At 36.9% G+C, this 17,943-nt stretch overlaps 1 protein-coding gene across 1 annotated transcript; it reads right to left on the bottom strand.

Moving 5' to 3' along the window:
- Window positions 1–775: 775 nt before the first annotated feature.
- Window positions 776–17,395, bottom strand: MINAR2 (membrane integral NOTCH2 associated receptor 2). The gene is made up of 3 exons (XM_004329633.3): window positions 17,223–17,395; window positions 4,512–4,739; window positions 776–1,081 (listed from the first exon to the last, which is right to left on the bottom strand). Exons 1-3 carry the CDS (start codon window positions 17,385–17,387, stop codon window positions 902–904), a joined length of 573 nt encoding a protein of 190 aa, XP_004329681.1. The 5' UTR covers window positions 17,388–17,395; the 3' UTR covers window positions 776–901.
- Between the last annotated feature and the right edge of the window lie 548 nt (window positions 17,396–17,943).

The following is a 17,943-nucleotide window of genomic DNA, read 5'->3' as shown; positions in this document are numbered from 1 at the left end:
CTGACCGCCACCAGGGGTCACACTAGCCAATTTGGATCAATCAGTAAGCACAACTGGATCTAAATGTGATTAATTATATAACTATGGCCTGTCCAAGTTTAGGTCTATGAAAATTGCAACATGAAACTGAGGCATAATGGATTACCAGGAAAATAAAAATGTTTGAATATCCCTACCCCTTTTTTTTCTGGCTTAAACAGGAATAAAGGAAGATAAAACAGCATGAATCCAACCCAACAGGCAGCATGACTAGAAGCTTGTATCCTGTATACCTGGCAGTTGGCCAAAAAATGATCTGCTCAACTTTCCTAGTGATGACAGGAGGGTGATAACAGTGTTTAAAAACCTGCTGTATAGCACAGGGAGCTCAGCTCGGTGCTCTGTGATTACCTAGATGGGTGGGATTGGGGTGGGGAGGGAGGTCTAAGAGGGAGGGGACATAGGTATCCATACAGCTGATTCACTTCATTGTACAGCAGAAACTAACACAACATTGTAAAGCAATTATACTCCAATAAAAATGATAATCAAAAAAGAAATAAAAATAGAAATAAAAAGGTGAATATAGTGTAGGCATTAGGACAAAGCTGCTGACAGTTGTTGGTGCTGTTTTGTTCGCTATCAAAGTGTTTAAGTTTGGTTGTCTGTATTAACTTTTTATTGGTTACGATCCCCAGAATTCTTGCTTCTCAAAGGACAAAGCTCAGGCTGGGATTCTTACAAAGGTTTCATAGGACAAAGTAGAGAAAGTTAGCATATCTCAAACAACGTTTGCATTCTACGAGACAATTACATTTGACTGAACCATCGACAATACATTCACACTCCGTAAACAAGTTTTTCTGCAAATGTTTATTTAGAAAGATTTTAAAGAAATGTCACTGTGTCTGTGGCAGTTTCTTTAGGTGAAAAAAGTGCTAACAGTTACTATGGAAACCAAGACGCAGGCAATGAGGAGCAAAATCAGACCTATACGACAATATTTTGAATGCTTCTCTTGTTCTTCTTCCTTTTTCAGTAAGGTATCAAAACCGGGTGTGTACATGTCTCCCAACCAAAACCGTAGGTCATTAGGACTTTCCTAAAAGAAAATTACACGAAGAATAGGATCAGTCAGTGTTACAGACTCAATGAGATTGCAGAACAAGACCGTATAGGTACTTTACGTCCATATTCACACTGTCCTAAGTGTCAAATAAGAGAGGCTAGGTTTCCTTGAATAGTAGGAACATGTAGCTACAGCCTCCTGGCTGACCAGGAATCCTCAGCGTCCACCTGTAGGTCTGCATGAGAATTCATTAGGAAGTCTGCACGGCTTACTGAATAAATTGCTCACATTGCAGGGTCAGAAACACAAGAGCGTTTCTGTCATCTTTTCGCTAATTTCGTGTCTCTTACAACTCATAAATACTGTGTGTCGATCAGGTTAGTGAGTTGAAATAAAATTAAAATTCCTTGCCTTAGTGGAGCCTTGGGGGTTTGATTTTGTTGGCATAATAGGGATAAAGATGTTTGCTGAGTTTTTCAGTAAATCCAGAAGCTGACTTCCATGGAACGAGGAGTAAGACCAAGAGTAAAGAGTCTTTTCCATGCTTCTCTATCTTCTGGTCTTCCTTGTAGCGGAATACAGCATGTTGGCATGCAGAAACTCTGGCACTGTTTGACCTTCTGGAGAAAGGACCCAGTATATCCTTTCCCACATCACCTCCTAGGCCCCATGTCTCTGATTCTTTCTCTGGCCTTGTCTCCCTTTCAGCCCTGAGAAATTGTCTTCTACTCAATTTCATCTCCTATGTCCAATGAATCATCTGCAAAATCTACTGTCTATACATGTAAAACATATATATACACACACACACATATATTTTTTCCCTCCTATTTTCTCCTGCTGTTTTTCAGTGCTAATGATTCAGTGTCTATAACTGGCATCTGGTAGACATACAACAAATTTATGGTGAATGCTGAATCTCTATTTTCATAAACCCACTTCAGGCCTTATTATTTCTCATTTGGAGTATTGCAGTGGCTTGTAGCTGGGCTGCCCACCCTCTCTCTGCCTCTCTAGGCTCAGTGGACTTAAAGTCAGCCAGTTTCCATGGCTGGACACAAGGGTAATGAACTAGCTTCAGACTGCTAAAAGAGGAAGGGGAGCTGGGTGGATTCTGGTGATGGCAATATAACTCTTCCATCACATTGCTACTAGGTTCAACTTCCCAGTCTTAGAAAAGCGAAAACATTAAAATAAAATTTGGATGACGTGTGCAAAAGGATAGCTGATTTAAAAATCCTTGCCTACGTCACTCGTATCCTTCATTTGTGTCTGTGTCCTAATCAGAGGCCTGCACTTTGCCTGCAAGTTTAATGCCTCATTCTTCAGTAAGAACTTCCATAATGGAGACTATCCTTTCTTACATTCTGCCTATAGCTTGCCTTTGTAACTAAATGTGGGCTTCTTTTCTCCTTTCTTATTCATAAAGTTAGTAATTTAGAAAAATGGGAGTGGCCAAAAGCACATGGAACTTTCATGGCCTGTAAAATAGTTGAAAAGGTTTCAGAAATTAGGTTGGGGGCTCTGTCTGCTAATTAGGAGATATGGGTAGGGACGGTGATGAAAGAAGTTGAAATGATGAGGTCAAGAAGAGATCCTAATAAAAACAAAAGCCATGACTTCCAGAAGCATCTCTCAAAATAGCATCATGAGGTCTGCATACAAGCCTCTGACCTGACGGGCCTCTGTTCTGAGGTGAGTGTACAGGTAGAGGATGGGTGGGGAGGGGGCCGGCCCTGGCTTTCTTAAAGCAATGCATCCAGCAATTCACATTCAGTCTTCCTAAGCGTGTCATGGTATTGTCCAACAAAATATTACCCTCAGTGCCAATAATGTTCAGTTTCTTTAGGCTTACATTTGAACTTTTGTTTTTTTTTGAGTCTGTTTGTTAGCCTTCCCCCCCACCCCCCACCATTATTCTATTACTTAAACTGTAGCTCCAGCAAAACTGTACTACCTATTGTTCTGACAAACTCTCTCACCCTCTTGTATATGTGCCTTTTTTCTTGCCACTTCTGACAGAAGAGGGCCTCTCCACTCATACAAACAACCTATGTCTTCTGGAATTGTACACATTCTTCAAGTCCAGCATAAATTAACTTTTTCATAAAGGCTTCTTTTAATCCAGTGGGACTTTGTCCTCTTCTGAATCTGCACAGCACTTTCCACTGTTCTTCCTATCCTCTATCCACTATCCTCTTCCTCTGTCTTGTCATTTCCTCTGTCCTGTCTAGAGTTATTGTTACTTTGCTCAGTTAGATGAAATTTTGAGGGCAAGGAGAGTCATATTCATCTTCATAGTCCCTTTGTCATTCATGTAAACAACAAAGAAAAGAATAGAGGCTCTAGCATACAGTCAAGAAATGTTTGTGAAATAAATCAATACACTTTTTCCTAGTTGCAGAAGGTTGTTTCCTAGAGGTATTGATCTTTAGATTCCTGATAAAAAAACACAAGATTATTGTTGCTAGAGGGGAGCATCTGTTATGGAAACGTCTCTGGAAAAGAGGCTACATTAAGGAGGAGATACACTAAATCCACTAGGAGACTAAGAAACTCCAAAGACTTTGGACACTATTTCAAGGAGTGCACACTTGAGATTTTAAAAAGTGTAGGACTTTAGAGGGACATAATGCTGTCCCCTTTAGCAGGAAAAATCTGTAGGTGATTAAAGTATGGGGTTTAGAACAGACATACATTGTTAAAGGAAGTACTTGGAAAATGTCAGACCTTTCTGGCCCTAGGGTGGGCAGAGGTAAGCCAAGGCTGGGTAGGAATCCAGTCCACTCAGAAAACAGAGGGCCTCTCTCCCTGCTTTTCAGGTATTCCTAGACCCTCTATTTGATAGGTGACACCAAGGGGAAAAAAAAGAAAAACCTGAATTGGGTTTAAGCTGGGTGAATGAGTTCATTGCATACTTTTCCTGTGTTGAAATGTTTTTGTTTTGTTTTGTTACTGAGACACAGGAAAATGTCCAAAATGTAAATTTGCAATCTTAAATCACTGAGTAGGCTTGAAATAAAATGATCTTTGATGAGAACCGCCTTGCACAGTGCCTAAGACAGAGCATTTAGTCAATATTTTTGAATAAATGTAGAATAAGGAATTCTTAAGTATTCATGAACATAGATGATCACAAAACTAGAGGAAACATACTTAATCTGGCAAATTAACTTTCAAAACCTGATACCTTCCAGGTAAACCCTTCTTCTGTGTCACACCATTTCTTTCTCTCTACACTGTAGAGATGCTGGTAATTGCTGAAATTGTAAAACACAAAACACATAAATAAACATAACTACTGACTAGGAGAGAGAAAGTGAAGCCAGAGGCCAAAATGACCTGAAATCTGGAAATTTTGTGCCTAGTGAAGAGTGCCTTTCACCTCAGTACCCATTTCTTTTAGGATTATTTAACTGATCTCCCTCAACAATTAAAGGAGTTGATTCTTTGCCTTGAGTACCTTCAGATGCCCAGAGAGGTTTGTGTGCAGGGAATGCTTGTCATACTCCTCAACGGTCCATGAAGGATTCTTTTTTCTTTCTTCCATACCATCCTCCAAACTCTCATCACCGTATAGTGGGTTATTCTTCAGAACTGATGACAGGGATGGTGGGGGGCTCTCTGTGCTCACAGCACTCTCCAAACTGGATCTCCTCATTCGTTGAGCAGTAATATTCTTCTTCTCTCTCTGTCAGGAGGCACAGTGACAAAGTTTGTCTTACCAATAGGTCACTGATGACAAGGAAGGCAACGTGAAATAACTGTACCTGAAAGCTTGCTGATTCTGCCTGGAAGCCCAACAGATTAGGACAATGAATGAAGGAAGAATTCTAGGATCCAGTTTGACCTAGGATCCTACCATTAATTGAGTTATTTATTTGCATGTGATCTTGTTGAGCTTCAGTAATCATTCATTAAAATGCTATTTTATAACAACAGAAAAAGGACAATGTTCTTTAATTCAAATAGTAGAATTCTAAACAAAGCCATTTTTTCCCCAGCTTATTTGCACTGAGATTTGACACTTTATTTCTTTCTACTTGTGCATTCCATGACTGATTAAAAAAATTTAACATTGCTGTATTAATCCAGCAAAATCAAGATTAAAAGGCATTTTATAGATATGCCTTGGCTTTCATGGGAACTCCCTTAGGACTCTTATTTCAGGCAGCTTGGAGAACTGGACTAACTTAGCATTGCACTCCTATATGTAGCTACAGAACAGCTGGCTGTTGGAAGGCTCTAATTCTGACTTCTAGATGTTTAAAAACTTTTTTTTATTAAAGCATGATATATATGTAGAAAAGTGCATATATTATAAAAGTGCATATATTATAAATTTTCACATACCAAATAAACCCAAGATACTACCAAGAAACAAACCATTACCAGCACACCTCATGCTGCCTTCCAGTTACTATCCCTCTCCCTCCCTAAGGATAACCAGTAGGATAACAGCATAGGTCAGTTTGTATTCATTTATATAAATGGAATCATACAAAGTGGTTTTTCTGTGTCTGGTATGACCTTCATATTTTTACTTTGCTTTTTTTTCTTATGACTACAAAACTATCACAAAGGTAGAAAAATTTCAGATTAAAATTTGTTCATTGGCCAAATAAAATTGAGAAGAAAAAAAAGTTTATAGTAACGTCTCATTTATGATGGGGCATCATGGGAGAGGAACTCCACATAAGTTAATTTTTGGAACACTTAGGTTTAACCCTTAAAAACTGGTGACACATTTCACTAATTTACAGGAAATTTTTCAATAAATGTGTTTCATATATTTCAGTCTTCTTAAACAGAGAAGTTTCAATAGCAATTAATATTTTTCTGAGTTATATTTATAATCATTAATACACTGATTCCCTCAGTATCTATTGGGGTATATAGGTCACATTAAATATGTGTTTATATAAGCTAAGTTGTGAACTAATATTATATATAGTTTCCTTCTGAAATGGCTGGCAAAAAATCACCTAGATAAAACCATTCACATTCTCTTTGGCCTTAGGTTTATCTAATTTTCTTAGTCCAGACATTTTTTACATACTTAGTGATCAACTTGGAGATCATCTCTGACTTTCAACTTGGAGATCATCTCTGACTTTATTAGGTCGTTGGTCTGCTCAAAATCAATTTATATTCCATAATATTGAAGTTTGTAATGAAATAATAAATCATCTTGACTTAGTGTTTATCTTTAAGATGGATGACCTCATGAAAAATGTTTCTGAATTGAGAAAAAACAATTTGATACAAAATTTAGATAGTTTCAGTTTAGCATAATTCTGACTCAAGTTTTTTTCTTCAAGGCTAGATATCTTTGATTATCTTTGAAGAGAAATAATTCTTCTAACATTGAAAAATTGACTTTGTCAGTTTTCTTGCCTGCTGGACTATTCCTTGAGCTTCTTAAATAAGAAAGCTCTATAAATCAGAAAAATACAGTTTCGGGGGTTAAGAAAAAATAATACTTTCTATTACAATGTATAAAGATCTTGAAAAACTAATATACAAAAGACAGAAAAATAATCAGAGCTATTTTTAAAAGAACATTCAAGCCATTAATTCTAAACTATATTCTTGAATGTTTGATGTTCATCCTAGAACTTGGTGCCATTTGACAACTTCATGTCTGAAGGACATGTGAATGGAAAATTAATAGAATAACTTTATTAAGAATTTTATGGAAGAAATAGAAAATACTAATCATGGTTGAGGTTCTTTTGTATTTTGATATATTTTTTCAAAATCTCTTAAGAAAGGAAACAAAGCATGTATTTGAGTTTAACTTTTCACTCCACATTCTAGATGGACTACACTTAACAAAAGGAAACTCAACAGTAATTCCATTATTTTACTCATATAAGCTCTAAAGTAACTTCTTTTTAAAAATACTTAAAGTAACACTTCAAAGCTTACCTAGGCTCTTCTGTATTAACCATTACTTTGTCCATTTACCCTTTATACACTTTAATCATTATTTATGTCATTTATGTATAAGCTATCATTTAATGGAAAGAGTGATATAGAAGACTTTCAGACAAACACTGAGAATATACAATTAATAGGCCAAAACAGAAGGAATCTCTAAAAACTGTACTTCAGTAAGAAGAAACCTGATAATAGAATGAAAGATTAAGAGGCAGGAAGGAATGCTAGGCAAAACAAAGAAAAAAAAAAAAAAAAAGAAAAAACTGACAAATATATACAGAAATCTAAGGAAGCACTGATTTTATGGTAAAATAGAAATAAGAATAACCACTAATTTGTGAGTTTTAAGATAAAAGAAAACTGAAACTGTACAGTTAAAAGTTTAACAGATATATTTAATTAGGAAATTTTAAGAAGTCATTTCAGTGAGAGTATTGAGATATTACTAAAAAATAGAGAAAGAATGTATAGCTTCTAAATTGGTAGATCAGAAGAAAAAGGATAAAGGAAAATTAATCTAAAAGGTAAGAAACCTGAAACAAAGAATATAGAGGAGAAAGTCTTAGGAAAATAGAAAAAAAATTGAAATAATCATGTTAAATGTAAATAGACTAAACCCTCTATTTAAATGACAGACTGTCATATCAGGTTTTTAAAATTAAATTTAATTATATAATATTTACAAGAGAAATACCTAAAATATAAGGACTCAGAAAAAATGAGAGTGAAAGTATAGAAAAAGATATAGCAGGCAAATATAAAGAAACAAGAGCTGGTATTTGACTGGTTAAATACTCAGCAATTTTGTTTTCCCTTCCTGAGTACAAGGGATGACTGCCTTTATTAGGAGTTAATTTGAAGTTAAACTGGGGCCAGCTCTTCTGATGATGTGTGGACAAAAGTAACAGAGACCACTTCCAAGCTGAGCCCCTGAATTCTCCAACATGATTTTTGGCTCACTCTTCCTCACTTTCCATTTTTGTGTCACTGTAAGCAAGGATTCTGAGATGGCAGAGTTTTAAGATGAAAGAACTTCAAGCCCTAGGATACTGCTTGGAAAAGAGTTGCCCCCCAAACCCATCTGCCCTTCCTCAGACATGTACAAGAATGCTTTTCTTCTTTTTAGTTAGAGATACTTTGTCATTACAGTGTAGCCTAGCCTACATTCCTTAATACAGAAAGTGATATCTTGAAATTCTACAAATGTGGGCATTGGCTTAGCAGTCAAGAAGTGGAAAGGGATGAAAGGGATGTTGGAAGCCGGATTGATGGTTACTCACATAATACAGTGAAAAGTGTTTGGTATAAGTGTCATCTGTGGTCATTTGGAATCTAATCCCCTGTAGCTGTATGAGAGGTATTATAAATAATCAGAGCATTTATGTACAAGGAACACAGTGCTGGTGTAATACAAGAAAAAGATGACATTAGAGAAAGAACTGAATAGTTTGCAAGAAGAAAGAGTAGAGAAACTCTGGAAATTTGATGCCTTCTATTGTTAAAAATCTGACTGTTTATAGACCTCAAACACTAAGATCTAGAATCATTTAAAAAAATGGATTGAGAAAAAAAAAAAAGCGGATTAAAATTTCTTAGCTGGGAGTTCCCTGGTGGCGCAGTGGTTAAGAGTCCGCCCATCAATGCAGGGGACAGGGGTTTGATCCCTGGTACAGGAAGATCCCACATGTCGCGGAGCAGCTAGGCCTGTGTGCCACAACTACTGAGTCTGCGCTCTAGAGCCTGTGAGCCACAACTACTGAAGCCTGCACTCCCTAGAGCCTGTGCTCCACAACGAGAGAAGCCACTGCAATGAGAAGCCCGTGCACCGCAACAAGGAGTAGCCCCCGCTCACAGCAACAGAGACCCAATGCAGGCATAAAAATAAATAAATAAATAAATAAATAAATAAATAAATAAATAAATAAATAAATAAATAAATAAATAAATAAATAGAAAAATCAAATGAAACATTAAAAAATAAAAACAAACTTCTTAGCTGAACGAAGTGACTCAGGTTAAAGGTCCTGTTAGGGTGTGGTTTCAAAACTATTATTCCTGACTGCCTCCAGGTGTTTGTCATTGAGTTAAAGGATGGAGAAATGGAGGTAGAAAAGCAAACCATTAAAGCCTACTTGAGGGACTCCCCTGGTGGTCTAGTGGTAAAGAACCCGCCTTCCAATGCAGGCGACGCAGGTTCGACCCCTGGTCTGGGAACTAAGATCCCACATTCTGCAAGGCAACTAAGCCCATGCGCCACAACTACTGAGTTTGCACATCTCAACTAGAGAGCCTGTGTTCCGCAAACTACAGAGCCCACGTGCCCTGGAGTCCACACCCCACAAGTAGAGAGAAGCCTGTGACGGGAGAGAGGCCCGAGAGCTGCAACGAAGACCCGACACAGCAGAGCGAAGCCCTCGCGACGCAGCCAAATAAAAGAAAAAAAGCCTATTTGAGAGCTATGCCTTAAGAGAACTTAAGGTGTGTTTATTGACCTATAGACCTGACCGCAACAAAATAGATATGATTACATTAATAAATAGCTCACACTAAGTTTTATAAGATATGTATCACCAAGGAAACCACAAGCCTAGAACTAAAAGCTTTTGATTGTTCAAAATTATAAAACAAAACAATAACCCTATGCCTCCAAATATCCACAAATAGGAGTAAATTTTGAAGCTTCTACAGCCTCAAGGGAGGGCCCACTCTGATATGGCAAAAGAGAATGATGAACAAGGGGCAGCTTCCTAGTGGGTAGGACTGGGGACCCTAGAGAACAATGCAGCAGAAAGTCTTCTGAAAAGCAGAATCATGGCCTAATCCACCTTCCCCACCTTCAAGGAAGGAGACCCACACACATTATTTTCAGTGGAATCTCAGAATTACTTTGGGTAGTGTCTGTCATCTTTCATTTTTCCCATTCAGAAAGGAAGAATTACTGTAGCGATCCCGTTCCTATTCCAACAAAGATTATAGGATGATATGGTTGGGACATCTGCTAAATGTAGTGACTGGCTCACTTTGGTGTTAGTACCTCTGGGGAAGGATGAATGCTGTGTGTAGGAAGATGAAATATATAAGTATATATATGTTTAACAAAATGATAGACTGTGGCAGAGTCTGGCTAGGTGCTCAGCAAACCCATTTCTTCTTCATGGGCATACAACAGCTAGTTTGGGACATAGACTTGACCCCTAAAATCCCTGATCCTTGGCTTAGTCTCTCTCTCTCTTTTCTAGCTACAAGCATCATAAAAATTCTGATATAATAGAGCCTCAAAAAGGAACAGTCTGGGTTCCACTTGGAAGCAAGCCACTAGGATAATTTTCCCACCCACAACAGATCTTGTATGAATGACAGATACATTTTATTGAGTCAAGTCACTAAGAATTTGGGCATTTTTGTTTCCATAACATAATTTAGCCTGACTAACTACTAAGAAAGTATATATATCAGACAAAATAAACTTTCAGGTAAAAGACTTTGTTAGGTGAAGAAAGTGTTGGTGGAAAATGAATAAATGTAGGCATAATCAGTAAAATATAATATTTCTAAACTTGTATGCCTCTAGTAAAATAATCTCAAATATATAAAGCAAAACTTGAGATAACTAGGAGAAATTTATACATATAATTTTTTACCAAGCAGATAAAACAATTATTAAATATAAAGAGGGTTTGAACAATGAAACCAACACATTTGATCAAAGACATTGATGTCATTATTCAACGACTAAAAATATTCATTTTAAAAATACATTGAATATTTACAAAAATTGGTAATGTCCTGGACTCTAAAAGAAATTTCAAACATTCAATATTATATAGATCATGCTCTTTGATCACAGACAACTTATTAGAAATTTAGACATTAATATCAAAAAGATAATGTAAATTACCACATTTTGTAGAAATTAAAACACATTTCAAATAAATGATGGGAATTTAAAAACTTAGGCAGAATGAAAATGAAAACTGGAGCTGAAACAGCTTTTGAGGGAGTATTATAAGCATATATGCTCACATTATAAAAGCAGAATGAGAAAATTAATGAAGTAATAAACATCTAATTCAAAGCCTTAAAAGGAAACAGCAGAGTAAATCTAAGAAAATAGTCAACATGAAATAATAAGGACAGAAGGAGAAATCAATAAATATTATGAAGAAAAATAACCCAAATATACAATGGAGAGAATCAGCCATATTGAAAGCTATTTCTTTGAAAAGGCTAAACCGATTAAAAATATCTCTGGTAATACTTCTCCAGGAAAAAAAAAAAAAAGATACAAACTCACAATGTTAGAAATGTAAAAGGAACATGAGAAGTTACATAGCACAGATTAAGAACTGTAATAGGAGTATAATCTGAGTAACTTTAAGAATTTACATGCAATTGGGCGATTTCCCACATAATATAACTTACAAAATTTAATTAAGGAAAAAATAGGAAATGTTAATAAACCAGTGATCATTTGACTAACTGAATCAATAGTTTAAAATCGACCCCAAACATACACAGGTTTAGGAATACCAGGCTGAATGAGTATTGTAATCAGCACTCAGACATTCTTGAAACAGATCATTTCTATCTTATTTCTATCTCATTTCTATCTTGTTGAACTCTTCTAGAATATAGAAAAACAAGGAATACTCCCCAACTCATGTTATGAAGTTGGTATAAACTCCAGACAAGGGAAGTAGGTAAAAGAAAAGGTAACTTTTTATAGGCCAATTTCTATTATAAACATAAATGAAAAAATCATTAATAAAATATTGCTAAACAGAATCCTACAATATGTATATTTTATATACTAGGACAGGAAAGATTTATACCAGAAAAGGATGTTTTACCAGGAGGATGGTTTCATATTCAAAGATTAATGTGACTCACCAATTATCAGGAAAGAAACAACACAGAAGTTTGCAGTACCTTGTGAAAAATATTTGGAAAATATCTAAACATATTTAGAGTAAATTTCCTAGCAAGATGGAAAGAGTAGGGAACTTTCTTAAACTAAGAGAATCTGCCCAAAACTTCCAGGGCACTGTTTACTTAATGGTTCAAATATTAGAAGCATTTATCTTGGTTTCAGAATTAACACAAGGATGACAGTAATCACAAACATTCATACGTTATTGCAAAGTTCTGAGCAATACACTAAAAATTAAGTAAATAAATCAAAGGAATAAGGGTTGTAAATAATGAAACAAAACAGTAGATGACATGATTATCTACAGGGATACTTACCATCAAAGTAAAATAGATTTTAATACAATTTCTGGATTCAAAATCAATATACAATAATCAATAGCATATGTAATACTTTATTATAAAACATGATTTAAAAGGTCCTATTCTTAAGAGCAGTAATTACTATCAGTATTTAGATATAAACATTACAACTATATGCAAAACTTCTATGTGGAGAATTATAAGACATAATTGAAGGCTATACGAAGAGCATGATAAATGGAAGTATATACCATGTTCATGAACTGGGAGAATCAAGATCATAAAGACTTCCATTTCCCCAGTTTGGTCTACACATACAATGTAATTCCTATCATAATCATAATGCAAACAAGGCATTTTGTTATATTGCACATGTGAGCCCACAGACAACTTTTCTTGGAAAGCAGCTCCCCACTGACCACAATAATTCTGTTTTCCAAATTGCTAGAATGGTTACTTTTATGAAACACAAATTTGATCATGTGATCCTCTTGCTTAAAATTTTTCATCAACCCCTCCAAATTTTCAGGATAAAATTAAAAAATCTAGACAACACCCTCTGAAGCCTTCCTGGTCTGACCCAGGCCTCTCTTTAACCCCCTCCTGCCTTCCTCTCCAAGTAACCAGGGCTCTGGAGTCCCACATGTGTTCCTGTGACACACACAGTGTTTTTAATACAGTTTCAGTGCCAGGGACGTTTGGGTCTCATCTGGAAGCAGTGTGGTGGGACAAAGTGGGTAATGCTTCTGGCAGCATACCATCCAAGGGTGAATTTCTGACCCCAATGGAGATTTTGTGAACTGTGTAAATTTAGCATAACTTGATAAATCATGTCCTGATAATTGCCTGAGCAGCTCAGTGATGCTCCTCAATCTACTTCCTAGACAATAAATTAAGTACCTCAAAAGTCCTATAACATTTGCCCAAATATAAGCTTAAAAACGGGAGCCTATTGCACATAGGAGGCTGTTTTTTTGGAAATAGGAAATGGAGTACTGGGAATAGAGACAGTCCAGGAGAACGCATGACACGTGTTCAGAGACAGATTGTGAAATACAGTTATGATATACCAAAAAAAAAAAAAAAAACCTGAGATAGAAAGAAGAGATATTAGAATTTAAGGGGAAAAGAGTTATAAGACTGAAAAAAAAGTGAGGAAAGGTGATTAGGAAATACACCCAGTAAATGACATTGTCTAGAAACCAAGGGAAGAGCAACCTCCTTACCCTTGGTCTTTTGTTCCAGTTCACAGGTTTAGTACAGAAATCCCCTGGGTTCTCAAACAGATGTGATGGAAGCCAGGAAAAGATATAAGAAATAGATTAACCTGAAAAGATTCTGAAGTCTAACTGCTAATCAGAAAAAAAAAAAAAATCCCACCACAATATCTGAAAAAACATGTTTTATCATTTATACCAAAAAAAAGGAATCAGCTTTTTCCTTTTATTACCTCGTTTTATAAAGGGATTGGCAGAAAAATTTGGGATACAATTCCAAATGCCTTCATCAGATACATGCCCCAAATTATTTTAACAACCAGAAACATTAGGTTTTGGCAAAAGTTTGTTCATTGCACTGAAAAGAAATTTATTAGGAAGCTCCTTTATTTCTCTAGTTGAAAGAATTTAAGAAGTATAAATCTAGTGGAATCAAGAAATATTTGCTTGTACTCTCTCCCTGCAAATACAGGTGACCTGTGTATCCACATAGAGGGAATGAACAGTGTTTGGAGATACTGGCATGCCTGAGGACATCTGTGCTTACTTTTCTATACATACGGTATTGCTTCCGTTTGTGTAAAATGGCTTAGAGAATTGCCTCTGAAGGTGGAATGTGAATTTTAAAAAAGCTTAAAAGATAAATTATGGATATAAATACAGTACTCTGTTTTGTTTTTTGGTTTTTTTGGCCATGCAACACAGCATGCAGGATCTTAGTTCCCTGACCAGGGATCAAACCTGTGGTGCCTGCTGTGAAGTGCGGAGTCTTAACTACAGGACTGCCAGGCAAGTCCCTAGGAGATCTTTGTTTTAACTGTTGAGTTACTACCAACGTTGAAGGCAATGTTTGTAGACTAAGTCCTTTGACATTCCATGAGGTAGTCTGAATTCTAAACACCATGCACATGGAGGGTATGAGACCAAAGGGTAAGCTGACACAAACCTGAAGCTTGTGCGGATTTCATGGGAGTATAAAATCTAACTGCTTGAGTTAGCCACATAGCTTGACAAATGTATTGACTACATCCTCTAACACCTACACGCACACATACCCCCCTGCATCCACCATATACATCAAAAAATGCAAGTGGTATTATCGGCTATTTTCCAAATTCTAATGATAGGGTAATTTTAACACATTTTGGAATATTGGCAAGTGACGATGATGATGATGATGATGATGCAAATTTCTTATACTCTTATAAGAAATCCTGTCAATTGTTTTTACCTTATTTTATTTGCTCTCAGTTTTCAGGAAATATGTAAAATGAGCATTACCCTAATTTTGCAAATGGAAATACTAAGGCATGGACTGAATAAGGGCCATAATTTATGTCTCTCAAATTGGTTTATTGTGGATTTGAGACAAGAAACCAAGTTTCAAATCTCTTTATTCAACATTCTCCCAATTGGCATAATGTCTCCCTAGCAGAGTGAGACATTAAGCCAACAGAGCAAGGGTTTTAAATTAAGAACTATTTAACAGCTGCCTACCACCTTCTGCATCCCTAACACCTAAATTCACCTGGTATATTCAGTGCCTTATTCCAGGTATCACCACAGCTACTTAAAATATTTTTTTAAATTAATTAATTAATTAATTAATTTATTTATATTTTTTTGGCTGTGTTGGGTCTTCGTTTCTGTGTGAGGGCTTTCTCTAGTTGCGGCGAGCTGGGGCCACTCTTCATGGTGGTGCATGGGCCTCTCACTATCGTGGCCTCTCTTGTCGCAGAGCACAGGCTCCAGAAGCGCAGGCTCAGTAGTTGTGGCTCATGAGCCCAGTTGCTCTGCGGCATGTGGGATCTTCCCAGACCAGGGCTCAAACCCGTGTCCCCTGCATTGGCAGGCAGATTCTCAACCACTGTGCCACCAGGGAAGCCTCCTTAAAACTTTTATATGTTCACTTCTTTTAGATTTATTTTTTTGCCAATGAATATATCACTCCTGGATTTTAAGATCCAGTCAAGGAGAGAAGAATTACTTATTGACATATTACAATCTAATGTAGTGAATATAATTGTTTTTACTCATAATCTGTGACACACCTACTCAACTAACTAAATTTGTAATTGATTTACTCCTTCTCTCCAAGCGTTATTTCAGTAGTATATTGAACTGAAATTTTATTCAGTCATTTAACATTTTATTTTAGGGTAAAAGTATAACTTAATAAAGTTTATCTATAGTTTATAATTACCGATAACATATTCAAAGACATATGAAGCAGACTCTTACCTTCTTGGTTTGCCCTGAATAACTATATCAACACATCAGGGCCTGTTGAAAGAGATGCCCTTTAAAAATGTGCATTTCATTCAGGTTTAGGAACAACATTCAACAGAGCTTTAAACTGTGAAGTTCCACATGAAGGAAATAGGTCAGCTCCAGTCCTAAACAAAAGATGTTAGATCGATGTGTTCCAACCTCAAAGGAATTTATTGGATATGTTTTCTTAGACTAAACTTCATAGCACAGGAGGGCCAAGGTTCTCTGAATTGAGTTTTGAATCATTTTATTCCATGATATAAACAATAAGACAAAGGAGAAATTTCATCACATTTAACTTAAACAAAACACAAAAAAAGCAATCACCAAAAAGGTGTGTATGGATGGGTTTTGAGGATTACAAAAGGGAAGGATGTAAAATTTTTGAAAAGTTAGTTTTCATAATAGGCTGCCTTACAGTGGAAATAAATTAAAATCCTCATAGATGGAGGAAACACTTACATAATCATCCAAGTGTACTTGATTTTGAATGATCTCATGATAAAGGTCCCGAGGAGCCCACAAACACACCACAAAGGAGTCACTTTACACCAGGACTCATGAGTAGCAACTGTTTCTTAAAAGAAAACAAATTTCTGTTTAGGGAATTTGAGCCACTCCAAAGGATTTAATGATTTGCAGGGGTTTGCAGGTCAGTCACATCTGTTCTGAAATGACATGCTTCTTCCTGTTTCTAAATTGACTAACCCTTAACCCCATTAGCCCTCACATCTTAAACAAAGATTATTCCTGTTTCATGAGCTGTGCAACAGTCAAGTTTATTTATGTTTATTTCAGCACATGGAACTCATCACAGTTTTATTCTTCCCCTTTGGTTAGCAAAAAGAAGGAAGATGCAAAAGAAGAAAGCAAGAAATGAAGTCTGGGTTTGAAGGTTGATTGTTAAGTCTTGCCCACATGGACACCTGTGGAAAAAAAAGAACCTCTAAAATAATAACCAGCACCTTTCCCAGGTGGAGAGTTCTCTCTGTTTTCTTTCTTTCCATCATTAGGTTGCCATTGTTCCACTGTTTGAATCTCTTTTGCATGAGATCAAAGGGAGTCTGTCTAAATGAGGCAGAAGCAAGATTCAGTTCTCTCAGAGGCCATGCATGAGCCCACACAATGTAAGCTTCTGATGCTTTATGCTTAGACTACCCAAAAGACAGAGGTAGGGTTCCCCCCAGAGCCTTATTTGCAAACATAGTAATTGATTTGAAAAAATTTGAAGGGAAGGTATAAAATGAGGGCTAGGCAAAATCTAAAATGACAGACTGAGAAGCTAGTGCTTGGAGGAAAACGAATGGTTGGGAAAATTCACAGAATTTATAAAGTGATCAGAGAAAGTCTCCTTACGTTAAGGAAGAGAGAAAGACCTTTTCTATGGCAAGTGTGAGCAGCTACTTTGTACTCTGTTCCCTATAGCTTTCTTTTTGCACAAATGATGAAATGGCCAATAATGAGAAAGAAGCAAGACCCTGCCCGCGTATTTATGTGCTCCCACATCTTACCTGTGAGTAGATGAGGTTTTGCCAGTGCTGTGCAGCAGGATAATTCCCTCCCGGAAACTTCACCAGACTGGCCTGAAGAAGGGCTGAGTTCCTCATTAAAGACCTCACGTCAAGCTGCAGGAATTTGTCAGGATGGTTGTTATTTGGCAAAACAGAGAGATCCATGTCTCCCTTCATCTACGGTGGAAAACAAAGGCAAGCAAGGCTGCTGCTGTCAGAGCTGTCCATTATTAATGAGCCTGAGAATGCCTGACAGGCATCTGAAACCAGGTCTCTGGGCTGGCTCAGAAACTACTCTCGAAATGACACATCCACACACAGGAACAAGGTAGCACGCTGCCTTACCTTTCACCACACACACACGCACGCATGCACGCGTGTGCGCGTGCATTTAGAGTGCTTGAATGGAACAGTTGGGCCCACACGCATTAAATTGGATGGGATACCAAAATTAGGTATGTGTAGCACGTACTGTCTCTCCATACAGTTAGGAGTAACAGTTTAAGAGGAACTACTCTTTGGATAAGGCTGCCAGAATTTCAGGGTTACAGTCCACAGTTGGGAGCACATGAAACAATCACCTGTAGGGAGACATTACTTAATATTTCTCTCCGAACATTGCCGAGCGGACCCAGCTGACTTGGCTCTGCCTGCACAGCCTCACATGTGATACGTGGGATCTTGTTTCTTCTCATGTTTTGACTCCCAGAGTCTCAGGCTC

This window comes from Tursiops truncatus, chromosome 3 (assembly GCF_011762595.2).
Source record: "Tursiops truncatus isolate mTurTru1 chromosome 3, mTurTru1.mat.Y, whole genome shotgun sequence".
Taxonomy (NCBI): Eukaryota; Metazoa; Chordata; class Mammalia; order Artiodactyla; family Delphinidae; genus Tursiops; species Tursiops truncatus.
This window is presented reverse-complemented; position numbering and strand designations above follow the sequence as displayed.